The sequence below is a fragment of the Anomalospiza imberbis genome, chromosome 7 (assembly GCF_031753505.1).
Source record: "Anomalospiza imberbis isolate Cuckoo-Finch-1a 21T00152 chromosome 7, ASM3175350v1, whole genome shotgun sequence".
In the NCBI taxonomy this organism is placed as follows: Eukaryota; Metazoa; Chordata; class Aves; order Passeriformes; family Viduidae; genus Anomalospiza; species Anomalospiza imberbis.
Window position 1 is genome coordinate 36,153,843 of NC_089687.1, and position 27,014 is coordinate 36,180,856.

Here is a 27,014-nt window from a genome sequence, read left to right on the forward strand (position 1 = left end):
TTAGAGCTCTACAGTTAAGGTGCCATCACATATTCAAGGTGCTCAAACCCCGAGGCTGCCCAGTCCTAGGGAGATGGCTCTTGTAGCTACGTAGCACAAGGCAATAAATTGAACAAAAGCTGCAGAAAAATGGTGTTGAAATGATACAGGTTTAAATAATTCCTTGCGCAGGTTTAGAAACAGTGCTCTGGACAGGTACTTTAACGTATAAAATAAGTTTATTTAAATTATATACAGCAGTACATTTTGATATACATCTTCCAATTTTGCAGTCTGTCTGTGCTCTGACAACTTTGCAACATCAACACAAATACAGCCTTCCATAGCCCACATCCCCCCTAGATCTGCATTCCCTTGGGACATTCATTGATTAACACTTTAAATGAATATTTATATATGCAAAACATGCTCTTCCTCCCAAGCACTAGCAGAGATGCAAGAGGAAATACAGCAAGGGAGTCCAAGAGCCTAATTTATGCCAGCAATTCAAAGCAATCCAGCTTTTCCAAAAGGCACAGGGGGGCTAGTACACAAAACAACAGTTGTCTTTGGTCTGATATCCAACAAGAGTTAAGACATGCAAAGTTATCTTCTTTCCAGAAGGAAAGAGATAAGATTTGTTTCAGAGGTAAAAAACATTCCTTTAGAATCAGAGTTTGCAAAAAAAAAAAAAAAAAAGCAGTAAGCAAATGCAATTTTAAACAAAAATCTTCTTGGAAAAATAGATATTTTATATATTCATATCTAGACAGTACTTGACAGCAAACCTAAGCACACATTACAGTGTGTATTGACACTTTCTCGGGAAAAAAATAAAAATCCCATGTGAGACATGGTGTAAAAGGCCTATTGTGGTAATAAGTGCCTAGATGAAGTAAACATGTATATATTTATTCCTTTCAGCAAACTAAGACCTGTATGTTGCACTTTCTCCAAACTGTGTATTGCTCTTCCAAAGTGCTCAGACTAAGCAGATTCACAGTGATCTAACTATATTTTGGAATATGACCATATAAGAAATACACACAAAGTGGAATGCAAAGATCTTTTTTCTTCATATAAAAAAAAAAAAAAAGAAGAGATTGGTTCATAGGCTTTAAGCATTCTGAAAGAAGTTTCACCATCAGTGTGGCTGATCTGCTGAGTTCCTTCATGAAGAGTTAATGTACTTGCTGTAGATCTAAGTACAAGTAAGCATAATGTGCATAAGTTCACAAAGGCCCAATGTACATTCAAGATATTGATCAACTAGGCTAGAATTAAAAAAAAATCCTATAGAAATTCCCCAAGAGCAGCTATCCACACTAAAGGGACTTTAATTGCATAACAGTTTGAATAGTCAAGTTGTGAAGCTTCCTCATTAGGTGATAAGCTTTCAACCCGAGACACAGCAAAACCAAACCCACTCACAATTTCTGTGGCTGGGTACAACAGTGAATAACTTAATACTTGCATCATTACCACATCCGTGCTTTATGCTGAGTTACCTACAAAGACAAAGCTCTAAGAGTATTCCAAGGTCTGGTGCCTTGTGCAAAGTGCATGTTTGTGTCCTGGAACTGGTCACAGGGCATGGAACTCGTGTAGGTTTGAGGTTCTGAACTCAGGAGATTGTGCAGTCATCTCTGGATCGACCCTTACTCCTTTTACCAACCTGCAAATCCTCCCTGCTTTCAGCCCTCTTAATGAAAGCACTTTCCAAATCCTGTTCCAAAACATCTTGATCCTGTAATTTTCCCACTTTACTAGAATCTGATACTTTGATTTCATCTTCCTCCACATCAGCCTCCTCCTCAGTTTTCCCCGACACTTCCCCTTGCAAGCACCTTGTTTCTTCAGGCTCATCTTTTTTATGCTGCAGGATTTCACCTTTGGTCAAGGCATCTTTGGTTTCCATTTTGTCTGTTCCATCTCCAGCTTTGTCCATGTGGGCAGTTTTTCCAACAGCACCATTTGATCCATCACCCTCTTCTCCCTGTGCATCAGCTTTCTCTCCATCCCAATTTTCATTAGATTCTAGTATTTGATTTGACTCTTCATCAAAATCAAATGCATCACCATCATCTTCCAGGCTTTCCTCTGCTTGGTCCTCCAATTTAACTTGTTCACTAACGTTTTCATCCTGCACAGGTTTCTGTGCCAGGGAATTATTTACACCTACCTCCAATTCCACTTGTTCACTAACGTTTTCATCCTGCACAGGCTTCTGTGCCAGGGAATTATTTACACCTACCTCCAATTTAACTTGTTCACTAAAGTTTTCATCCTGCACAGGTTTCTGTGCCAGGGAATTATTTACACCTACCTCCAATTCCCCTTGTTCACTAACGTTTTCATCCTGCACAGGCTTCTGTGCCAGGGAATTATTTACACCTACCTCCAATTCCCCTTGTTCACTAAAGTTTTCATCCTGCACAGGTTTCTGTGCCAGGGAATTATTTACACCTACCTCCAATTTAACTTGTTCACTAACGTTTTCATCCTGCACAGGTTTCTGTGCCAGGGAATTATTTACACCTACCTCCAATTTAACTTGTTCACTAATGTTTTCATCCTGCACAGGTTTCTGTGCCAGGGCATTATTTGCACCTTCCTCAGAAGCAAATTCCCCACCAGGGTGGTCTGCAAGCTCTACCTCTTGCTCATTTTCTTTCAGTGTTTCTTTACTGGCTTTGTTTTCAGTAGTTAAAATAACACCTACACCTGACTCCTCTTCAGATTCACCTTCTACTTGTTTAACCACCTTCTGCACTTCACCCTCTAAAGGAACATTTTTCTCTCCCTCTGTACCATCTGCTTTTTCTTCACTACACGGACTTGTTTGAACCTCCGCCTTTGGATTCAAATCTTCCACCCATTCCGTCCTACTTTCCTGTCCTTCCCCAGCCTCATCCCCTGCTTCCAATTCTGACTCCTTAATTTCATCTAAAAGACTTGGGTCTAAATGGGTTTCCTGAGTGATCACCCCTCTCACAACCTCTGCTCCTGGCTGTGCCTGCTGCAGCTCACTTCCCTTTCCCTCGGGAATGCAGCCTCCTGCCTCCACAGATGCCACACCTTGCTCGCCTGCTTCAGCAGAACCTGAATACTTCTCCAGCTCTTCCATCAACTCTTCCTTCTGTCCATCCTTCTCAGCTGTAGCAGTTTCATCTTCAGTTTTACTTGGTTCCTCTGGGGATGCTGAAGCAGTGTCCTCTGAAGAAGCTGGTTGGATGAATGCCCGATGTTCTCCACCTTCCTCTTCAAGTGGCTCTGCTGGGACATCCCTTTCATATGGCTCTGTCCCCTCCAAACCCACAGACTCAGTTTCTCTCGGCTGACCCTGAACTGTGTTCCCAACCTCATCTTCTTCTTCAGCTCTGTCACCTGCTGTTTCATCACGTGTTCCATCAGTGCAGTCAACAAACTTTTCCTCCAAGACATTTGCAACCTTGTTTTCAGCACTTTCTTCTGAGTGCTGGGGTTCCTCTGGAGTGGAACTCTCCACATTTCCCTCTTCCCTAAGCAAGCCTGCCACTGCTCCCTCAGGTAGCCCTGCCTGGTTAGAAACCAACTCACTGCTCTCACTTGTACTGTCAGATCCTTCATCCATTTCATTATTACTCAGGGCATGGCTGGTTTCAAGATCCTCCTGTTCTTCCTGGTTGGGTGCAGCTTCTCCCAGTTCCTGCTCTGTACCTGAGTCACAAAACATTTCCTGAGGAGTCTCAAAAACTGGGTGGCCTTGCAAAGAGCCCAGCTCCAGGTTCTCATTTGTCCTTGCACTCAAGTCATGGTGTTCAGCCTCTGTACTCTCAGGCTGCTGGACTGCTGTGTCCCTGGACTCTGTGACCTTTCTCAAGCCATCTGTGTCACTGTCACTGTTTGAAGAAGTGCTCCCTGACACAGGTTCTGTGAGGCTTTGGGCTTGCTCTGCAAACCTACTCACTGGTAACATCACTGTTGGCAGGGTGTCCGGTTCTTCAACCATTTGCTCTGCCTTTGCATTTTCAGCAGCATGCAATGTCTGTACTTCCTCCTCCTCAGACTCCTCTCTGTGTTCCTCATGCTCAGTATTCTTCAAGATTTCTCTTTTCCCCACATCCTCCAAAATCTCATTTTTCATCTCCACTTCATTGGCTTTGCCTAAAAGACCATTGAGAAAGTTGAGGGGGCCACACCACAGCACTTTACCTCCCCACTTAAAACCCGAAAGGCAGAATGAGAAGAACGGGTTAATAAAAGATCAGCTTTTGCCAATTTTGTGAAGGCAAAGCAGTGATTGAATTAGTAAGGATCCAGGGGGTTTGATCAGTGAAACTCACCACCACCCTCTCAAAGCAAGAAGTCTCTGGTGCTGCCTTGTGTTTTTGTAAAGGAGGAGATTTTTGCTCTTGGCTGTGGGAATGACAGCTCTCGTAGAGGAGATCAACTGGTTGAAGCAGTGCAACTTAACAGCAACACCTGCAGATGTACCTCTAAGGACTGCTTTTCCTCAGCAATTTTCTCTACAACTTTAACCCTGACACCCCTCTATCTGTGCAGGAGTCTGATGCCACTCCAATGGAATCATGAAGGATTATTCAGTAATATTTTGCTTTTAAAATCTCAAGATAGGCACCATCAGTGCACATGACAGACACTGAATGTAAAATCTGATTGGCAAGCAAATGGTTTGGCTCTTCAGACCTCCCAACACAGACTCAGGTAATCTGTGCCCCGTATTTCAGCCACCCAAAGGGCTGGGGACTTCTGTGTTTTATTGAAGGTTATTTCTGTTGTAACATTTTTCCTTCAATTCATATTTTAAAGCAACAGATATTAAAACAATAGTGCTTGTTGTTAGTTTTTGGGTCTATGCTGTATCTATTCTGAAAGAAAAACCCAGGATTAGGAGATGTAGAAAACATATTACATTTAAAAACACACCCTTACCTTGGTTTTTGGTGTTCCACATTGTTTCCACATAGAAACTGAGTGAGGAAAAAGCAGCCAAAAGCTCAAAGCAAGAGAACCTGCACTTGCAACAATTGGCTGCCTGCAGTTATTTATTAGTATGTTCATTTAGAACAAAAAAAAAAAAAAACCAACAAAAAAACCCAGCAAACAAAAAATATTACTTTATTTCCTTACACTAGTACAATAGTTCTCTAATGAGTTCTCTAATAAGCTCACCACATAAAAGCATAAAGAGGTTTTGCCAACCAGATTTCTCCTTCCTAACGCTGTCCACTTCAATTACATCCTTTGAATTCGAGTGTCAATGTAACAAGTAGAAACACAGATGTGTTCATTTTAAGTGTTCAAAAGCACAGGAACACAGAATTTATCCTTTGGTGTGCTTTGGCAGAGCCCAGCACTGTTGTTCAAGCAGACACATTTCCCAGGGATATCAATGAAACAACATACAAGCTCTTTATAGCAAAATAAAATTCCTTTTTTTTTCCTGATTATTTAAGGTATGTGCTGAAAAATACTGAGCAGCAGTAGGATTCTCCTGGGACAATTTTCTAATTCAGGGTTGAAATGGTGATGTGAATGACTGCTACTTATCTGTAATGTCCTATTTGTACCCCCATCCTTTGTCACCTTGCAGGGGAAGTGAAGTCTGCTGCTGGAGGAGACTGCAGGACACACTGGGAGTGATAATCAACACGAAGCAGGGAAATGCACAGGGAGTGACTGGACAAGGAGCATGCTGAGTGGTGTTAATTGTCCCACTAACAACTGCCCCATCCAAGCAAAGGTGGATGAATGAAGGACAGACAGGCAGGAGGGGATGAGAGGACACGCAGCACTTACCTAGCATCCCCTCCCGTCCTGTCTTCAATGCCTGAGTGGTGCCTGGGACGGTTCGGGAAGAATCCAAGTGTCCATCGTTATCCAGAATGTCTGATGTGTCCCCGTTGGTGGCTACATCAGAGTCTGGGATTATTCCATGTTTCTGTGGGAAGAAAAAGCAATGCTTTAGAGCCTGCTGCTCGGAAAAGGAAGGACTGTCAAGTGCTCTTGTCCAAGATACTCGAATAAACAATTGCTTCAATCATTCCATTAAACAGAGCTGGGAGTCAGGAAGGAGAACAGATATTGCAGTTCTCAGTTCAGCCATTCTGACAGAAAGCATGTGATCCCAGCTCTTTTTTTTTTTTTTTTTAACATAAATCTGCTGCATAAGATATTCCTCACAGAAGTGTCTCCTACAAAAACAACTTCTTTATACTCCAGTCTACACTAAGAACTCACAATCAATAGCAGGGGAAAGGACTTCATAGAGAAAATCCCTGAAATGGCAATTTATAGGCAACATGAAAATTGAGTTATTGCTACTGAGCTAGACCTCATTTATCTGCCCAAATGTACAAGGGAAAAGGGTCAGCAGATGAATAGAAATTTATTTTATTCCTCTTGCATACCTTCAGTTGCTCCTTCAGCACAACCACTTCGTCTCTAAGGTCATCCCGCTCACTCCTTATGGAATCAAAGAAATCTTTCTGCCTCTCTAGTGCCTGAGTTCCCAACACAGACAGAGGGTGAGGAGATGTGAAGAAAGGAAGGGAGACAAGTAAGGGCCATGAAAAGCAAATGCAGACGAAAATGAGCAGATTTAAGATATTCAGGGGATGGAAGGGGCACACGTGAAAAAGGTTGAGTTTACAGATTACAGGACTGAGTTTGCATACAGAGAGAGAAACCTCAAATCCAAGAAAGGCACAGCTTCCTCGGTAACCAAGAATTCCTGCCAAAGACATTCAGAGCCCAGTTCTTCATTGGAGACCCTTCAAATGAGGGTCCACTTTTTATTCTTGTCTGCTAGACAAGCTGATCCAAACCCATATAGCTTTAGCATGCACACTGAAGACATCATGTCATTCCCCTGTGTTAATGGAAGGACATGGAAGTAGGCCCACTGATTTCAGGAGTCTTTTTAGTTTACATTTTAATTAATTTGAAAGCTGCCATTAAGTCATCCTTAGTCTGGGATGCACCATGTGCAAATGCATATTTTGCTACTGAACTTCCCCCCTTCCAGTATTTCTATATAAGTACAATTAGAACAATTAAAAAATAGACAATTTTCAGTTTCAAGCTGCTACAAATTATTGGACATCACAAACATGGGCACGCTGCCAGATTTCTTTCTCCTACTCTGTTCAGGAAGCCTTTCAGTGTTCAGCTGGAAAAGAAAACCAGAGTGGGTTTCCACGTGGCTTTGATAAGAGGTGGTGGGAAGGGATGAGAAGCAAGGGAGACTTTCATCCCAACATCCTATAAATAGCTCCATTACCTCTTTATCCCACTCCAGTTTCTGCTCAGTCTGCAGATTAAATCTGAATAAGAGAAAACTCAGTGCTGATGGAATTGCATTATAAATAGCACTTCATTTTCCCCCATGGCAAATGCAAATGGTGCAGCACAGCAAATCAATTGCCCTTGGTTTGAAAGCAGACCAGCTGCTAGGTTTTCCTTGGATTTTAAGGTACTGCCCAAAGACAACACTTGCTATTTGCTACTTCACTGGCAACATCATAGGACAGCCACACCAAGCAAAGGCATTACAGAGGGGTTTTACAAAAGCAGGATCAGTGTCACTTTGAACAGGAGTTGATAAGTCCTACCCCTATTTTTTTGTCTTTCCACTCTATTGTCTCCTGAAGATCAGAAATTTCCCTGACATAGCTCTGCTGTTTCTGTTGCAGCTGTTGGATTTCCTGAGGGGCAGGAGCAGAATAAGAAGACAGAAAGCAGGTAACAGGTTAACAAGGAAGGACAAAATTGCAGTGATGCCAAAGAATGAAAAAAAGTCAGGTGCTAAAGTAAATGAGTAACTACAGTGCCCAGTTTCTGACATCCCAACTGAACCTGTGCTCCTGAAGACAATCATACTATCCACAACATGACTTAAAACAAGTTACACCGTTCTGTTATATTCCTCTCCACAAACAGCTGTCCAAAATGCAATACTTAGGAAGAATAAGGTAATACTTAAGAAAGTCCTACTTGCATTAGTCAGCTCTGAACCTGTTTGGCCTGAAACACTATCATTTCTCCTGGTGAGAAACTTGAATAGGGAATGAAATTCTCCATGCCTCACATTCTCCACTCTACGGCTACTTGGGAATGTACCAATCAAAGAAGCCATTAAAAGAAAAAAAAAGTTACTTACTGCTAGCATTTCTTCTCTCTGCTTCAAAGCCTCTTTGATTTCCATGAACTGATACTGCAATATACTATGAGCGTGCTTCTCCCTCTCAAATTCCTGTGAATAATGAAATATTCACATGATTAATATTAATCAAAAATAGCATCCCACCAAAAAGAGGAAAATAAGCCCAAACACAAAGAAAATGCTTACTGCAATGTAATTCTTGAATAGCCCTCTAATCGCAATCTCCTAAGAATGCAATTTTTAATGAGTTTGTTCTTCTTCCAAGATGCTATTATTGCACCAAATATAGAAGTGACAGACATCATTTAGCCATTTTCATAAGCTGAGCAGCAGGCTGAAGAGCTTTTACACTCCAGTCCTTCAGACTGCACAGATGAATGGATGGGAATTTAACCAACTCTTCCCACATGGTCATCTACTGAAGCTTAGCTGGACTTTTAAATAGAAAGAAAAAAACACACAGTATCTTTCAAGAACTGTGTTTTGAAGTGGGGTATAGTCAAATGCCCCAAGCTACAAGAAGGCACTTCTGAAAACATAATCCCAAGTTTTATTATTTAACACCAAAACACTGACAGCTTCTGAATTAATATAAAACTTAACTCCACATTTAACCATGGAGCTGCCTGAAATGTCTGAACTGCACAACTCTCCCACAGGCTGCCTGGAGACACCTTTGTCTGTGAAACTGCTCCAGAAGTCCCTATGGACAAACCCTATGAATTTACTTTAGAGATGGAATATAAAAGGAGATGTGATAATATCAATATAGTCTTTACCAGCTAGAACATTTCTCTCCTTCTTCAGAAATGGCTTAGGGAAAATTCTCATTTGTATGATCACAAGTACACAACAAATTGGTATTTCACTTAATACTAATTAAACCAGTAATTAAAAATATTGAATAATAATAATTTAGCTGCCTCCTCCCAAGTATCTCTACCCCCTTCCAAATCTCTCCCTGTTATTTCCCATGCCAGAGCTCTTTACATACTTTACTTTTCTCTTCATATTGCCTCCTGGATTCTGCCAGCTCTTCCTCTAACCCTAGGAGCGCATCCTTCAGGGTGTCCACTTGGTACGTCAAATTGGTTTTCTCGTTGTCCAGCTGAGCATTTGACACCATAGCCTTCTTGTATTTCTCCTCAACTTCAGCTAGAGAGTCCTGCAGACAACAAACAACCCTGGTCAGAGTCAGAAATAAAGGAGGACACTTTGCCAACCAAGTCCTTTGGTGAGATAATAAAGCACCAAAGCACAGGTTTGCCTATGGAGAGCGGCGTGAATCCTGTGCTGGAGGCTGCCCAGCTGTCCCAGGGTGAAGAAAACCTCCTGTGTCCCCACCAGGCGTGTGCTCCCAAGCAAGCAGCCTTACCTCAGCACGGATCAAATGCCTCCTGTCCTCTGCTGCTTCAGCTCCTGCCTTCCTGGTTTTCCTCTTTCTCCCTCCTCCCCCTGCACACTGGCAGCTCAAAGCTGCTGCTGAAGATGGCAAGTTGGGATTTTTTTTTTTTTAAAGGTAAACTGCCTTGTTTTAAGATCACTTTGGATGACCTGAGGCCTGAAATTCAGGCAGACTGACAGCGACTTCATACTAATTTCAGTGATCCTGGCAGTGTGGGAACCCTTCAACACCGACTCAGGAATTAGGATTCGCTGTGAAAGAGAAAGCTGCAGCTTTTGTGACCTGATGTGTGATTTCCCATTAGGTTTCCCATATCACATCCCTTCTTTACAAATTTGCTCTCTAAGTTACAATTCCCAGTATCTTGAAAACCCCTTCTGTCAGCTTGACCTGAATATAAGATACTGAGATGTTTATAACAACAAATGATGGTAAAACAAAATTAGCATAATTTTTCATTTATGCAGACAAACTTTGCACTACTTGATTTGAATAAACAGATAAAAGAGTTATATAAACAAAGAGTTATATAAACAAAGGCGTGTAAATGTGCAAACAAGGAGGACACACATATCAACATTTTAGTTTACAGATCAAACAATTTCTCTTGGAACTTGCGTAATTTTAATTATTTCAACTGAAGTATGGGTGAGTTTTATATACTTCCTTTTTCAGCTGATATTAGAACTAAGGATGACAGTGGCAAAGTCTAAATCAGTTTAATTGACATTTCTATTAACAAATGAGATAATTTGTCTTTTAGGACACAAATTTGTCCAGTTCCAAATGCTTAACTGTGTTTTGGGGCACTTTCCAGCTCCAGATGAGAAATACCAAGCACAGGAAAGCCACCAGGATTTGGAAAGCTCAGAAAGGAGCTGGAAAGGAAGTATATGCAAGGCAGAAGTTAAGGATGTTCTGCTCCACTCCTTCAGCACGTCACATTTTGGTGTCTTGGCATCAAACAGTGCAGCTCACCCCAAAAGGCAGTCTAAGGGACATGGATTGAAACATTTTTATGCAGTGTGATTATTTTGCTCTATATGCTACTCAGTGACCAGGAAGAAAACCAAAATTTTACCAAAAAAGGGCCTAACTGCTCTGTTTCCATTGAAAACTCATTTAAAATTGCAACACCTTCATCTGTCAGTGCTCAGCTGATGACACAATCAGCAATTAATGCTGGCAAATGTTGAATGTATCTATTTACCTTTTCCAAAAAGCCACAGCTCATGTCACTGCTCACTTAGGGGGTGGGTGGTACATGGATGTACAAGTTGTTTGTTGTATTTATGTTGAATTTATAAACAAAATACATTTTGTTTATACAAAATGTATTTATGGCTTCATGGAAGCAGTAAGAGCTTCAGCATTCCTTCATGTGACAGGCTTTGATAAATGGGAGTTTTGTTGCAAGAATTATTTAAGGGTGTCTTCTGTCATCTAAAGATGAAACCACAAGTACACCTCACATGGCCTTATAAAAATAAAAACATAAAAGGTTCTAAACTCATTTTTGTTTTAGCACTGGGTTCTAGTTCATCTCCCAATACTGGAAGGTTTCCTGGATTGGGAAACTATATTAAAAAAAACCCAAATAATTTTGATTTGCTAGCAAAACAACGACCTCCTCAAAGCAGCAAAGACAACGTGCAGTAGCCACCAGCAGCCTTCCAGCGAACACTTGGAAGCATTTCTCAGCACAACCCCCCCAGTCAGAACGGTTTGGCAGTTAATGAGACACTGCACACAGTTCCCAGGAGAACAGCATGCAGGGGCAGCTCTGGGGCTCACACTGGGGCCAGGGTTAATGCTCACACACCAGTACCTTCAGTTCTTTCAGGCCCTGCATGTATTTGCCTTCTACATCCTGAATCTGGTCCTTTAACTCATAGATGTCCTGAGGGAGACGGCGAGAAAGGTCAGTGACACCACGGGCACTAAGGGGCAGAGCGCAGCTGGGAGGGACAAGCAGTGCTCCCAGTGCTGCTCCCACACACCTTAAGGGCTCTGACCCTCAGCTGAGGCCTTGCCAGACAACCAGATTTCGTGGTCAGGAGTTTGTGCTAATTCTGCTTTTCTTGGCTGGCAAAAACGGAATCTTCAGCATTAAGGACGAGGCGCAGACCCAAGTTCAAAGGCTCCATCAATCCCAGCCCTCCTCTGTCCCTTTCAGTGATGATCACCCTCCGTCCCAGGCTCTCTCCTCTGCTCTCCAGGAGTGCAGAGTGTTATCTTCATCCTCCTCCCACTCCCTGTTTCAGGCTGGGAGGTGCCTTTTACAACCAGTCCCACCTGAGAGACATCTCCTGCAAAGCTTCTCCTTCACAGCACCCGATTCACTGCCCCAGCTCCTCCCTGGGGAAGGAGCCGGAAGGATATTCCACAATTGATTCTGGGGTTAAGCATTCCTCACCTTGATTTCCCTGATGGATGCCTCTGTGTCAGCTGAGATGGATGTGTCCCCACTGCCTCTCCGTGAAGAAGTCCCACCCAGAGAGGCCAAGGTAGCTGCTGATAAACTTGAGACAGTTCGTGCTCCCTACAATCACACATGGATAAACTGCTTAGAACTTTCTTTTCCACCTAAATTGTGGGTTTGTAGCTTCCCCCCCTTTTTTTTTTTTAATACACACATTACACCAATCCTTGCACTTCTAAATTATGCGCTTTTGATTAAAATCAAACTTTCTAAAAAATAAAAAACCAAAATCAAGATTTAACAAAGGAAACTAATGAGAAAAGGCAGATCAGAAGTATTTAAATAACACTGCAATAGGAGTTTGCATAATTTAGCTTCTAACTATTAATTCTGAACTGGAGAAAGTCTTTAGGGGCTAGTATCAGCCTGCCAGACATTTACCAAACTTGTAATAATACATTCTGTGGAAGCTTTGGAAGCTCCTCTCCTTTATGGACATTTATTTACTCTGCAGCAGTGGCCATATGAACTGTTTGACTGAACTCAGGGTTAATGTAGTAGATTCCTCCTTTATTATGATGATTTATTTATTTTTACATAAATAGCTTAGGTCGTATAACTAAGATCTAATAAACACACACAGTGTTTGTGTGGCTTAGCCTAAAGCAGTTTCAGCCAACTGCTGCTGAAGGTCAGCTACTTAACATCAAGTAAGCAGGGGCTGAAAAGTTCATCTTCAAAAATACTGTAGCAGAAGCCTCCAGAAATTCAAATTTTTGCCTCACAATGGATTTTATAGGAGATTTCTGTATACTCATAGCAAGCTGTACCCATCGAAAAGAATGAGCAAAGCACTATTGTCAGAATAATTGATAAGATCCTTCTTACCTTCTCAAAGTCTTTTTCTGGCCTTTCCTCAATCTGTAAAAGAGAGATTGAGAAGGAATCATTAATAGAATCAATAAAGGGTAAAAAGAAAGCAGTAAAAAGGGTAAAAAGAAAGCAGTAATATACTACAAATGCCACCACATCCTCCCCATCCCAAAAAGCAAGGTACCAAGTCAGACTTGAAATTCAAAGTCTCAAACCTGTGGTTAATATTCCCCTCTCAAGACAAACAGGGACTGCAACTTCAAGCAAAGATCCTAGACTACAAAAATGACCCTCAAGTCAAATATCAGGGACCAGTCCAAAGTCTAAATAAATGGCTCTTTTAGGGTTTCAGTACTTCACTGCAATTTACTAATTTACAAAAGAGATCCTGTACTAAAACTAGTCTAAAAGAACCCAAACAGTGAAAAAGCAGAATTTAGGAGAAATTTACCATGGATGCAGACAGATGAAGGGTTTAAAAGTTACAGAACATCTCCATCTAAAATAGAACTAAGTGTCAAAAGGACTGAATGAAATTAAAAACTCAGAAATCAACAAAACCTGAATTCTTCTTGGGACATTCAGCACAGTCAAGTTGGTTTCCCAAAAGACTCCTAGAAAATTAATGTCTTCCCCAGACCAAGAAGAGCCTAATTGCCAAAGGGAATGGTGTTTTTGAAACTACTGGAAAAACAATCAGGACAGACCTGATTCAGGGAAAGGCAGGGCATAACTGAGGTTATGCCCTGAAGTGTGTTTTTCCATTGAAAACACACTCAAAACACACATCTCTTCCTAATCAGTACACAGTTGTTTGGAGCCTTTTTTCTTTTATTATACAGAGCAATATGGGAATAATCTCACTCATTATTCTTCATATTACCTATGTAACCATATTAAAAAAAAAAAATCTCAGAACTGTGATGTAGCTGTTACAAATCAGCTTTTTACACTGACATCTCACAGCTAAAATTCCCTATGAATTAGCGTTAAGAAAACTTAAGTCCGAGGCTTCAAAGTAAAATAAGCCAGACTTAAACCACTAGATCTAAACTTGCAAAGATACTGAATAGGTAAAATATTTAGGGGAAAACCCCTCAAATCTCTGAATTTGGAGGCAATAAGAGAGGGTCATCAATGAAGGCAGACAATTTCGCTCAGACCCAATGAACAAGATGGACTGAATTGTGCAAACAGCTTTTTATTTTCACGCCAGACAGCTCCAAGTGCTGGATTTGGCAGCCTTCTAGCCTGGCCAAACACTGTGTTGTTGTTCATCAAGACAGCTGTGGCAGTGTCAATAATGGCATGTGACAAAAGATATGTGTGTCCACACACATGTACCTCTGGAAATCTGTGGACAGCCTTTGCAAAAATCTGTCTTACAGGGCACAGCTCAAAATACTTGTTTTCTTTCAGCCATTTGCACAATGGCCTCTATTTTCTGGAACAAAGTGCAATCTCAGTTTTTAGGAAAATAAAGAAGGGAGCAAATATTGGTATTGTTTTAATGATGCATCACATGAGTCAGATAAAAGCTTGCATTTACAAAGGGGAATGTTGAAGACAATGTGGTGAGAGACATGACTACAGTGAGTGTTTCTACTCACAGCACCCATAACCACACCTGTGAAGCCTGCTACACCTTTATTGCAAAACTATCTTAAATAATGACTCTAATGGGGCATAATCTCTAATAATGAAAGCTATTAAGTAACATCTAAAACTGAGCTGGTTAAGGAAACAAACCAGATTTCATCTTCAGCTTTCATCCACTCAGTCCCAGGAGTGCTGTACTCAGAGCAGTTTCTCCTCAAAATCAGTAACTATCCCATACAATTTATTTAAATATTAACACTTAAAAACTCAATCAGATTCGAGAAAAGCCAGTTCTTCACACCCAAATAACATCCAACAATTCACAGATGCCTCCTGACACACAACACTTTTCTAAGCAAAAAGCCAGGCTGAAACAAGCAGCGTTTAATTTTATGGTTACACGGCAGTAATACACCAAAATCTGTTTTGTAGAAAGAGAGAAACCTACTTGAGATTAATATTTTATACAGCTTTCATCGTGCTCATGTTTAGATTAGTGTACTCACAGTACCCTTTAAAAAGACAAGTTTTTCCTAAAGGAATCAGCCACCAGAGGGACCTCCAGGCTTCCAGCCTTCCTCCGGTCCCCCCCAAGCCCTCTGGCAGTTGATTCAGCAATAAATGAAACAGAGAAAGGTCGGGAGAGAAATGTTTATGTTTATTTGAAGTTGTACAGAATTCTTGCCCAAAACACTTATTAACATTCAATCAAGAACACTGCAATTGTTAAATAGGCTGAAAAGAACTTCACATGTACTCAGCACAGCCCTTCATAAAAATATCCTGGCTTTGGGACTTTTCCACCCACAAACATTAAGGACTGACAGAATACTTGCTGGAAAAGGAGACTTAAAGAGGGATTCACCTAATGGTACCTTTAATTTACACAACACTACAATTTTTCATTTACACAAGGGTATGGGTCTGTCTCTAATCACAGATTATCTTCCTCTTCACCAACAACTGGGGCAATATGTACTTCAGTGCATAAAAAAGCGGGAAAAGGAAGTAATTTTCCGAGGAACTCCAGCATGCATATCTTTATTTTGGCTGCACCCTGCAAAATAAGTGCAGTGGGATCAGAGTTTGGCCTCTTCTGACAGCAATTTTGGAATAAATCCAGAGCCACCTTACAAAAACATCAGCAACATCAGAGCTCAGCACAGCTGGAAACATAACGTGAGCAAGATCATACCACAAGCCTTTATATGGCTAAAGTGCCTGTTTTCCATAGGTTAAAAGGGTTAACCCTTTCAGGATGAAGCTCTTTGCCACCAGTGGAGTGTCCCAAATGAGTTCCTGCAGCACTACCACAGAGCATCCAACCAAACACGTACTGCAAGTACAGGGATCTTAAAATCAGTGAAAGACCTGGTCTGAAGCACAGTTTCCAGCTTCCAGGCTCCTGAACAAGGCCAGGGAAGGGAAGCCTGAATTCTTCTGCCTGTGCCATGTCCCATGCTCAGGTATCAGAACGACTTCAATGTTCAGTACGTGGCTGTCACTGCTCAGCTCCAGCTCAGATCTTGCACTTAGCTCAACTTCCTTATGAAAGCAAGGGGGATTTTTGGTGACAAATCAAATTAAGATCATTTCCTGCCCTTAAAGTAGCACAGCACAGCTTGAAATGGAAATACGGCCCACAGCAGAGAAAAATTATTAGGCTAGAGTTCAACACAGGATGGTATCTACAAAACCTGGAATCGAGAAGAAGAAAAGAGGTACTGCAGTCAGTACAATCCCTCCAACAACCCCCATCTTACCAGTCTGAGCAGCTGGGCTGGGGCAGGCAGTAACAGAGTTCCTGCTGCTTCTCCAAGGAGAGCCACCTTAACTCTAGCAATTAGCAACAAGCCTTTCAAAGTCAGCAGGGGAAAACCACTGCTGAAATTTGTCGGGTCTGAAGAGGGTTTGTGAGAAGAATCCTCTCTCAGGAATGAGTGCTATGCCAAACGTCACTGCCTAAACAAACTTATCAGTGCCAGAAATGCAAGTTAGCACTGCAGCAAATCCTCACTCCAGAGGGGCCCAAAGCACATCCAGACTGTCAGAGGCAGGGCTAGAATACAACCTACCCTAAACCTGCAGGCAGAGAGAAGGCAAAGCTCCATAAGTGTTTCCACCAAAATGAAGCCTGTCAGTGTCTTCATTTTATTTCTGGTGAGAACATAGGAAGTGTCTGCCAGTGGCCAAAGGTGTTCACAGCTGGGCACTGATGTATGACCTGGATGCACAGGCACACTGGGGAACGAGAGCCTGCAGAGCAGCAGGGATCTGCAAGTGCTGGTTGATGGCCAGTTGGATCTGAGTCAGCAGTCCCTGGAGCCAGGAGGGACATCCCTGTCCTGGGGGATCACCCCAGCAGTGCCAGCCAGGCCAGGGAGGGGATTGTCCTGCTCTGCTCTGGGCTGGGGCAGCCTCACCTCCAGTGCTGGGGACAGTTTTAGATAAGAAAGGTCTAAAGCTGTTAAGAGAGTGTCCAAAAGAGGGACAGAATATGGGGAATGGTATGGAGGGGCTGTACAAGGAGCAGCTGAGGGCAGCTGGTTTGTTCAGCTGGAGCAGAGGAGACTGAGGGCAGAGCTCAGCATGCCTGGCATCTTCCTTCCCTGGGGCAGCTCCAATCTCTGCTCCCTGTGACAGGGACAGGACCCAGGGAATGGCTGGAGCTGTGTCAGGGCAGGCTCAGGCTGGAGATCAGGGAAAGGCTCTTCCCCCAGAGGGTGCTGGGCACTGCCCAGGCTCCCCAGGGAATGGGCACAGCCCCAGGCTGCCAGAGCCCAAGGAGGGTTTGGACAGCGCTGCCAGGGATGCCCAGGGTGGGACTGTTGGGGTGTCTGTGCAGGGCCAGGGCTTGGATTGATGATCCTTGTTGGTCCCTTCCAGCTCAGGGTATTCTACAACTCTGTGTGTGCTCAGGCTGAACTCTGACTGCTTGTGTTGCTGCCTGAGGCTCCACAAGAAGGGAGAGAGCCAAGATGAACCAGCATCATCTCAGCACAGCAAAACCTGCCCTCTCCTCTTGTTTTGCCTGCCTTGCCTTAGAGAGCCTTCAGACAATCACTACTGCATCCTGAGTCTGTTTCAGATTTAGGAATAATTGCTCTTCACTAGTAGCTTCTTAATTTAGAAAAGAAATATAACAACATTTCTGCAATTCATATTAGAAGTCCAGCTCTACCAAAACATGCTGAGAGCTCAGGCCTGTCTGTACAGAAATATCTGATGTTTGCTCTCAGTAGTCTTAAAATATGTACTTTATGTGAGGATGGTTTAATATTAAACAACATATTTGCATATCTACAGTAACTGCAAGGACAGCAGATAATTACCAGTGGGATAACATGAAAAATGTTGAAGAAAAATAAGCAATCTGCAAACTTCATTCAGAGATAGTGAATTCTTAAAATAACTGCAAAGACAAATATTCACACATTGTGTTTCAGTATCTTCCTGCCTTTGACTGTATTACCAACACGGTAACACAAATGAGAACACGAGCTAGCAAAGCTATGCACAGCAGGAAAACCACTGCAGGAAAACTACTGCTGCTTTTTGCTCACTCTTCAGTGAGCAGTGATAGGAGGGGGAAACAAAAGTCTGAGGAAAAAAATTCAGAGCTGCAGTGACAAGCTGTTGTATGCTTTAATTTAGAAAGTTCCATGGAATCATTCTCCACTCCCAAGTACCCGACTGAAAACTAAAAGAACACTTTGAAGCTTGTCAGTAAAAGTGATCCCTCACTCTGAGCTATAGGAAAAGCAATATCTGTTTAACAATCACAAGGTGCTGCTGGATTGACCCTGTGTAGCAATAAGAACTTTTAGGATCACCTGGACTCACTATGACATTAACTCTCTGCTCCTCTTCAAGGTGACAGAGAGAAGGGAAGCTCTTCACAGCAGACAATAAACCACTAATTAAAAGAAAAAAAGATAATTTAAGGAGTGCCTGCTGTCTCCCTGCAGAGCAGATTCTGCTTGGTGCTGACTCAGCAAAGCATCTCCAGCCACTTGCATACCACGAGGCCAAAGTGTAAGCAGGGAATTTAAAATCCAAAACCTCCCTTGCACCTCCCAGCATCCCGTGATTCCCGTAAGCAACTTGCAGGGATGACTCAGCTGGCATACAGAAAACACCCAACGGAAACCAACTGCACTGTGTGGGTACCCAGCTCTTATTGCCCTTACAGAACTGTAATGGAATGCCTGTTTATTCTGGTTAATTTTTGCTTTGGGGGTAATTGAAATTCAGTTTGCAAAGCCATTTAAGATGTATTACTAATATAAGTTATATTCTGCAAGAACTCATAGCTCAGGGACTCAGGTTCAGGGGCTAATTAAAATACTAATTTATTTATAGCTCACCGGCTGCCATACATTATCTGATCAAAATCCCTCTGTTTTCCAATAATTAAAAAAGTGAATGTACCCTTGGAACACCAAAACTTCAGAGCACACAGCTCTGTTGTATTAGTTTTCAAACGGCAGACTCCAAAACTCACACTCTGTGGCAAATTAATGTTGTTATATTTTAGTTTACTGTAAGCTGCACATTTCCTCTACCAGACATCCTAGTGCTCTCAGCAGCTGTCCCCATGCTTGGAAATAAATCAGAAAGATACCCAGAGCTGGAAACAGCTGCAGACAGGAACAGCCACAGAGAGAAAGCATAACGTGCCATTAAAAAATTAAAGACAGAAACCCCCTAAAAGCAGGGGATGGACAAGCCTTTAGTGATGCCTTGAGAAGGCTGCCCTGGAACAGAGGCCAGACAGAGTTACAGAATAAAGTAGGGATTTATTAAAAGGATCTCCTCAATGGCTCCACCTTGGGCAGCACAAGAGCCCAGCCAGGGCTACACCCAAGATGAACCAAAATGGTCACAAAATGGACAACTGGTCACGGGGTCTCTCACTTTTGTAAGTTCTGCTCCATTTGCATATTGGAGTTGATTGTGCAATTACAGCTTTAGGTTATGAAGTCCCATCCTGCTTTACTCTCTTTATTCTGCCATTGTTTCTGCTCCTGGGCCTGAGATTTGGATCATTTGTCATTGGTCCCCAGCCAGAGAAGGAATTGTTTTGTCTCCCTGCTCTGTGAAGAGAGCTCACCATCCCCTCATATGAAGCTCAGAAGTGCACACTAAAGCAGCACAGAACCTGAAAAATATAAAAGCTAAAAGCTGAGGCACCATTAGCACTTGAGCATTGCTCAGCCACAGCTTGTGCTGAGTGCTTCTCATCCTTCTAGCACTTCACTAAGCTAAAGTCTGCAGTGCCTGGCACTTTGCAGTCCCACAAAGATGTTCAAACCCAGCCACTGGAGAGCCCTGCAGCTTTGCACCAAAATACTGCTCACTGGAGATGAACTGAACTGCTTGAATGCTGCAGTAAGATTTAGGGTTTCCTGCTCCCCCAAAGGAGACACAACAATCCCACCAACATCCCAGTCTTTTCCACAATAACCTTGCTGTGCTTTATTCTCCATTTAAAGCAAACACAGCATTGTCATGAGAGTCCAAAGAGCACTTGCTGTTGTAAAAACATGCATCTGCATAGAAATCACTTCAGTTTTGCAATTTCTCCTCTGGTTTCTTTGTCTTTAGCACTGCCCAGAAGGTCCAATTAACACCCTAAGAAAGTGCCTCAGGAGGGACAGTGACCTCTCTGTACCAAAAAGACCTTGAAGAAGAGAGAAATGAAACAGTTGAGGGGCAAAGAGAAATAGAGGAGCTCACCACTGGACTGGCCCGAGCAGAGCTGGCTCTGGAGGATGCCCGAGATCCCGACCCAAGGTAGCAGCTGTACTCCGAAGGCTGCAGCAGGAAAACCAGGAACAGCAGGCAGAGAAAAGAGAAAGCCATTAGAACTGGCAAGGGAAGCAGCAGAGGATGTAGAGCATCACATCTGAAATTAGTTAAAGAGATGGTTACATGCAGCTGGACAAAGGAACAGCAGTGAAAGTCAGAGAATTGTTAATTTGAAAATTAAGGCAAGCAGTAATTCCATGGCATTTCAAGTAGAGTTTTGACTCAATTCTTAGAATACTAATAATTTATTTGTATCTCTTCAGGTACCAGTGACAGGTAAACAATTTAGTTTCTCTACAAAAGGCTCCATCCTACTACTTTCCAAGAGCTCTGAGGCTCTCTGGTGAATCACTTTCCCATGTTCCCAACGTTGTGCACATATAATATGAATTTGTGCTCCACAGGCCAAAGGAAGAAACATCCATCTGTGTGGGGATTAAAGTAAAAACTGAGCCCAGCTCAGAGATTGAGTCTCTCTCCTGGTTTTCCAGCACCTGCAGTCTTCATCTCCTGCCAAAGAAAATCTTCTAGATTTTTTAAAAAGGAAACATCTAAGCAGAGATGCAGGAGAGGGCTGGCTGGTTGCTGACAAGGACAAAGAACATGTCCATGCTGCTTTATTTCCAGAGGTTTTAATGCAGTGGAAATGGAGCAGGGAAACTAAAGTTTAAAGCATCAGGGAAACAGAACTAGAACTTACCCTGAAAATAATGATTTTATTTCAGAGGTGATTAGGACTGTTTCTCAGATACAAACACACAGAAATATGAAGAATTATTATACTTTGGAGATGCTGTGGGTTTTTTCAGGGCTTTTTTTATTAAGTCACCTGGCCACTACAGGAATTCCTGGGCCCTTTAGCTTTACAGAAACAACCGGGCTTTCACCAAGCCACTGCAGGGCTGCTCCATCATCATTAGTCACAGCAACAAAGCAGCACAGCATCACCTGCAAATTAAGCTCGCAGCACTAATGAATGGTGAGAGGGTAAGCTGGAAATAACCCCAGCTAGAGCACAAGCACCAGGTGAAGCACAGGGTCAGCCACTGCCCACAAAACATCCCGTGCAAGGTGCACAGCCCTGAGCGAGCCCAGGGGCAGGGCAGTGCCCTCGGATGCACCCCGAGGGAGGCCCTGGCACAGGGTGTCCAGAGCAGCTGGGGCTGCCCCATCCCTGGAATGTTCAGTGCTGGACAGGGTTTGGAGCACCTGGGGACAGTGGAAGGTGACCCTGCCCAGGTGGCCTTTAATGTCCCATCCAACCCCAACCACTGTGGGACTCTGCGTCTTACACTGGCTTTGTGCACCCGATCTTCATTTCAGAGCTGAGACTATGCACAGTATAAAACTCTGCTGCACACTGTTTACAACTATTGCCAATCACACCATAATTCCTAAATTAAAGGCAAGAAGCACTGAAATAAAAATACAGATTTTGTTTGGTCACCGCAGTGTTTTATGTTTAACAAAAGAAGGGTTTAGAATAAATTTGAAGCGTGTGACAGGGAAAAAGTTTTAACTACTGATGAGTCCCATATTAATGTTTCCAGGCCCTATTTATTCCCCAGCTGCTCCCTGTGCATTGCAGGGCTGGCTGTGGAAGTAAGCGGCTGTGACCAAGCAAGGCCATTTTCAGCCTCACCCCCTGCATTCACCTGTTCTTTCAAAAACATTTTTTGGGAACAGCCACCCGAGGTGACACTCCCTCTCCAGGTTAAAAGTGCTGCAAGGTTCAGAGGCATTAAAACAACCACAGGTGTTGTGACAAGGTCGCTGCCTCTGGGGCAAACCCCTCCTGTTCCAAGTCTCTCATTACTCCAGGAACTGGAAAGGCTGGGCTACACACAAATACCTGTGGCTCAGGGTGGGATGGGGATGGAGGGAGAGGAAAGAACCAGGGTTTCAGTCCTCATGCCATTGACAGCCCTTGAGAGACTTGCAAACAGGTTTTGGGCTGTAAATGATTCCTCACAGCTGTGAATCAGTGGGGTGGCAAGAGGATGGCACAGCCCTTGAAGGACTAACAGGTGCTTAGTAAGCATTCTTGAAAGCGTTTCCTCCTCCAAGCTAATAAAAATGTGATGTTTAAGGTTAGCATCAGTGCTCTGTCTCGAGGCTTTTCACTCTTATGGCCTTAGACAGTGGTTATTTGTTTGCTGGGTTTTTTTGGTTGGTTGGGTTTTGCTATTATCAGTGAAGGGATGAGAGGCAGAATAAGCAGTGGGCCCACAGAGGAGGACTTAAAAATCTAAAGAGACTGGCTTTTTTCCTTTTTTTTTTTTCCCGAGGTGGACACAACAGCAGCAGATGGACTGCCTAGCCCAAACACCTACAGAGGAGGTATGAAGGCATTTTCTGCCTTTTAATCTGACTCCTGGAGTTTCTCTTTTTTGAAAGGAAACCATTTATATGGTCATTCCTTATATCGTTGCTTCCCATCCATGACAGAGCCCTCCACTCTCAGGAACACACATTTTGGAAACACTGTCACATATATGAATGTAAAATATATTTGACTATAAATCCAAGAAACAAAACCAAGCAACCCTTATATTCCCAAAAATCATTTACTTCACGCTGCTTGTGTGGAACAGATTTTTAAATTTTTGGCTGATTATTTTTTAAACTTGTATTTTTCTCAGTTTTGACAAGAAGAATTAAATCTCAGGCAGGGAAAGGACTTGATGTATGGCCTTTCCAAGGTGTTTTATCTGCAAACCGAGCGCGAGGCAGAACTGGATTCCCTGTCCCACAGAGGGGCGAGTTCCCATTGATCGCTGCTTCATGGAAGCTCGTGGGAATGGTGCTCCCACTCCTGGATGTCACACAGCCCACGTGAAAGGTTCCCCAGCCTGGCAAAGGACAGAGACAGAGCAGGGAAAAGCAGAAAACCTCTTACAGCGCGGGAACTGGGGGCACTATAGCGCCGACTCCCGCTGTAAACGCTCTCCTCGTACACAGACGCCTACAATTAAAACACAGAGTCAGCACAGCAGTGGCAGCTCAGCCTGCACAACCACAAACTCACCCAGCACACGCGGCAGCGAGCAGGATGGCCAGGGACAGGGACATCTCCCGGGTGCAAGCACAAGCAGCATGCGAGGGAAGAGCCAAGGCGACCTGACGTGCAGGATCTGACACACCCCCGAGATGTGACACCAAGCCTTCTCCCAGGGCTTCAGTTCAACTGTAATTTAATGCTTTGACTGCCTGTCCATGAAATGGCTACATCAATTCTTACACTGATCCCGTCTGTTTCACCTTCATTGCTGGTGCTGGCAGTGATGAGCTTCACTTACCACCTGATGAGCTTCACTTACCAGCCAGTTTAGTAAAGTAATAAAATAGGAGGAAAATGCATATTTTAAGACTGACTCCGGTTTAGCTCAGAGATATATGGCTCAAGAAACACAAGGGGAGTTGGCAACTCTACCTTTAAGCTTTGAGAAAAAATTCTGAGAAGCTCATTTTAAACAAGAAGGCAGGAACTTGTCTAAGAAAAAATTTGTGAACAAATTTTTGTTAGTTGTTAATCGACCAGCAAGAATTGATGTTGCCTCTCTGTCCTCCTCCTGGAAAGACACCGAGGAAGACAACTCTCTCCACATGGACACGACACCTCTGGCAGCATCACAACCCCATGAGCACAATCCCAACAGGAATTAAAGGAAGGATCAGCAAATCCAGGTCTGCACAAACAGCATCACACACGTGGCATTCAGATGGATGGGACACCAGGGTGTGAGACAAATGCACCCAACAGGAATTACAGACAGAGGCAGGGGACAGCATGTGCATGGCTGGGGGTGAGTGGCTCTGGTGTTGGTGCTCAGAGCATCAGCACAACAAACCCTGTAACTCCTGGCTGGCAGGGCATCGCTGTACAGCAGGGAGGGCTGGGGGAGACAAGCACAACACTTTTTGTTTTGGCACAGTAAATTAAACAGAAAAAAAGACTCCTACAGCAGAATGAACCCTCTTGGTGAGAGATTAGGATCACTACACGACAGCAGAAGGAAACCCAGTACAGCGATTATTAGTCATGAGCACCATGAAAGCATTAGATCTCAGCTCCCAAAGACTAAGGATACCAAGCAGGCACGTGCATTTCCTACAGGAAGGGAGGACACGACAGTATGCAAAAGCAAAACAGTAAAACTTAATTTTAGGTTGTTAAGCTGTTACTGTCTCCCACACATTTGTGTACAGAAGCCAGAAATGGGGTTTCTCCTCACTTCAACCAAAGCCAGAAAAAGAGCTACACAGAAGTGCTTCAAAGTACACACTGTTAGTGTTTCACACAGCTGTAAGATCATCTCCTGTGTGTTTCATTAGTCACAAATGCAGAGAAAACCCAACTAATTCAGGAAAAAATTACAAGTGCTTCAGTCAGAGCAGCCTGAAACAAGTGTTAGTAACCATCCCCCCCAAAATGCAGCAGTTAAACAAACCCAGAGCACTCGCTGTGTCTGACAGAGCCGGGTGCAAGAGAGACTCCAGCAGGGATTCCCCAGCCCAGGCCTTGAGGCCAGGTCCTGCTGCCAGCGCCCCATCCACACCCCTGCGCCGTGTCCCCAGGCAGGACCTGGAACACTGCTGGAGCTCTGCTGGCACCGAGCTCTGCCTCACACACAGGGGACAATGCAACCTCCCAGGGGTTTTACAGCTTCACCGATGTTCTCCCAGCACTCTGGGAATTGCTCCCCTGTAATTTTGTGTTGTGCAGTCTGGATTGTCTCAAGCTCACCAGACTGACATGCTACGCAGAGGAGCTGCCTCAAACAGAGAACTTCAGGTAATTAAGATTTCCCTTATCTTCCCAGACCAACTGAGGCCAGAGGCAGACAAGGAAAGGGAGGGAAAACTGGGAAAACTGACTGTGCTCATTTGAAAACAGTTTTCCATTACTCATTCCAATCTTAAAAGGTCTGATTTGTTTGGGGCTTTTTTTAAAGTTTCACTAAAAAGAGCTACAGAGACTCTTGACAATCGGTCCAAATTAATTCCTAAATACAAGAGGTTGTATTATCCAAAGTCCAGGCCAGGTGAAGCCAGAGGGCAACAGACCCAATTTCCATTTTGGGAAGAAAGATGAGATGTGGAAGCATAGCTGCTGTTGGGGAGACCCAGGTCAGAGTAGTACGAAGCCTGCATTAACAAACAAAGCAAAAAGAAAAATTCCTTGAGAACTCAGCTTCATTCTTTATTCCTTTAAATGGGAAGCAAAAAGTAAATTAGGTGATTACAAACTGTAAAGCAAAGTGGTCACAGATGCAGAAAGAAGAGAGAACTGCATTAAAGCTGTGAGGATGTGTGAAAATTGTGGGACCTTTGAAGCACTGGATAAAATGCACTGGTCAGAGAGCTGGTCAGCTTCCTCCTGAGATCCTGAGGAGTTTATGTCCTGTAAGCTACACCCCCAGGAGAAGCTGAGATCCTGGGAGATGGAGAGCAAAGCCAGGGACCAAAGCTGCTGGCTGTGCCCAGCAGGAAGTGTGAGCAGCCCACTGTCAGATACGGCAAGACTGAGCAGGAAGAAAACTCTTCTCTAAGAAGTGAGACTTTAAACACCCTCTTTAAATTAAACACCTTCTTTCCCCGCTTTCTGCCTTGCATCCAGTCATCCCTGCACTTTTGGTCCACTTAGGGGATCTTAATGAGGAATGGTTATTCTGAAAGATCTCACACCTTCACCTCCTTTGCTACTCTCCAGAGCTCTCCTTTCACACCTATTCCCTGACACCTTTCCTCTCCAGACATTTCTCATGGGGGTCTAGACAGTGAAGGTTCTCTGCTTTCAGCAGTCAGCTCCTCACAAACTCGAACTCATCCTTGCTTCACCACTGTGGTCCATGGAGGCGTTAATTTCTCACAAAGGAGGGAGATCTGTGGCAAATTAAAGAAATCTGTTTGCTTTCTTCTGTCACTGTGAGCAATTTAGATATGACACAATACCCACAGGTACAGGCTGAGGGCAAATCACTGTCCAACCTTGGAAAAAACCTAACCCAAGAAGCAATCAGCCACAAACCAAAACCCCCCAAGCAATGTCTGCCCAATAAGACTTTGACTGAAAGGAAACCTGAACTGAACTTTATGAAATTACTTTCATTCCTGCTTAGAGTTTGCAATCTGCACGTGGACTATTTAAGCACATGGCATTAATCATATTTAAGGGATCAACCCGTGACACTGCAAGTGCAGGGTGCACATGGAGATCAGTCCATTCTGTGACTTAAAACTGGACACCTATTTTGGAAACAGACGTTGCCAGCAGCAGCATTGCCAGCCATTTTTCCTTGCCACTTCGACAATCTTTAGGATTCAGCTTGGGCTTTTTGGAGAGAATATTCCTAAAAAGTGAATGCCAGCCATGCTGGCATCAATTTGGTTTGAAGTTTCAGCTATTCTGAGTTACCCCCAAACTTTCCTCCCCCTCCTAATTAATGATTAATCCAAACAGCAACAGAACTACAAGGAACTAACAATGCTGCTGTAATTAAGCCCTACTCAGACTAAACCCCCATGCTGCAAACACTAATTCCGGGATGATTTTAAATTATTTAAATGGAAACAAAACAACCTCTTCTCCCTGGATGACTTTCTTGCAGATATTTTGCTCTCCCTGTGGTCCTTGGAGCGCTGGAGTATGTCAGTAAGGAGTAAGAACATCATTTGTCACCAGTGCTAGAGAATAAAGCTCCTTGAACTCCTCAAATGGGCCAGCAAGAGTGCCAGCAACAGGACAGGCTGTTTTT

The 27,014-nt window shown here is 43.4% G+C and overlaps 1 protein-coding gene across 39 annotated transcripts in view; it reads right to left on the reverse strand.

Moving 5' to 3' along the window:
• Window positions 1–27,014, reverse strand: part of LRRFIP1 (LRR binding FLII interacting protein 1) — a 104,946-nt gene that overhangs the window by 12,251 nt on the left and 65,681 nt on the right. For 11 of the 39 annotated variants that reach the window (XM_068196623.1, XM_068196618.1, XM_068196615.1 and 8 more), the window contains 13 exons: window positions 25,324–25,404; window positions 24,108–24,152; window positions 23,156–23,221; window positions 20,185–20,262; window positions 12,862–12,894; window positions 11,968–12,093; window positions 11,380–11,451; window positions 9,141–9,311; window positions 8,144–8,236; window positions 7,596–7,688; window positions 6,393–6,485; window positions 5,782–5,923; window positions 200–4,125 (listed from right to left, as the gene is read on the reverse strand). In XM_068196623.1, the coding sequence (XP_068052724.1) occupies window positions 1,604–4,125; window positions 5,782–5,923; window positions 6,393–6,485; window positions 7,596–7,688; window positions 8,144–8,236; window positions 9,141–9,311; window positions 11,380–11,451; window positions 11,968–12,093; window positions 12,862–12,894; window positions 20,185–20,262; window positions 23,156–23,221; window positions 24,108–24,152; window positions 25,324–25,404 (3,615 nt within the window). In that variant the 3' untranslated portion in view covers window positions 200–1,603. Of the gene's footprint in view, window positions 1–199; window positions 4,126–5,781; window positions 5,924–6,392; window positions 6,486–7,595; window positions 7,689–8,143; window positions 8,237–9,140; window positions 9,312–11,379; window positions 11,452–11,967; window positions 12,094–12,861; window positions 12,895–20,184; window positions 20,263–23,155; window positions 23,222–24,107; window positions 24,153–25,323; window positions 25,405–27,014 lie in introns of those variants that run through there. The other 28 variants (XM_068196635.1, XM_068196634.1, XM_068196633.1 and 25 more) reach the window with 14 other exon arrangements.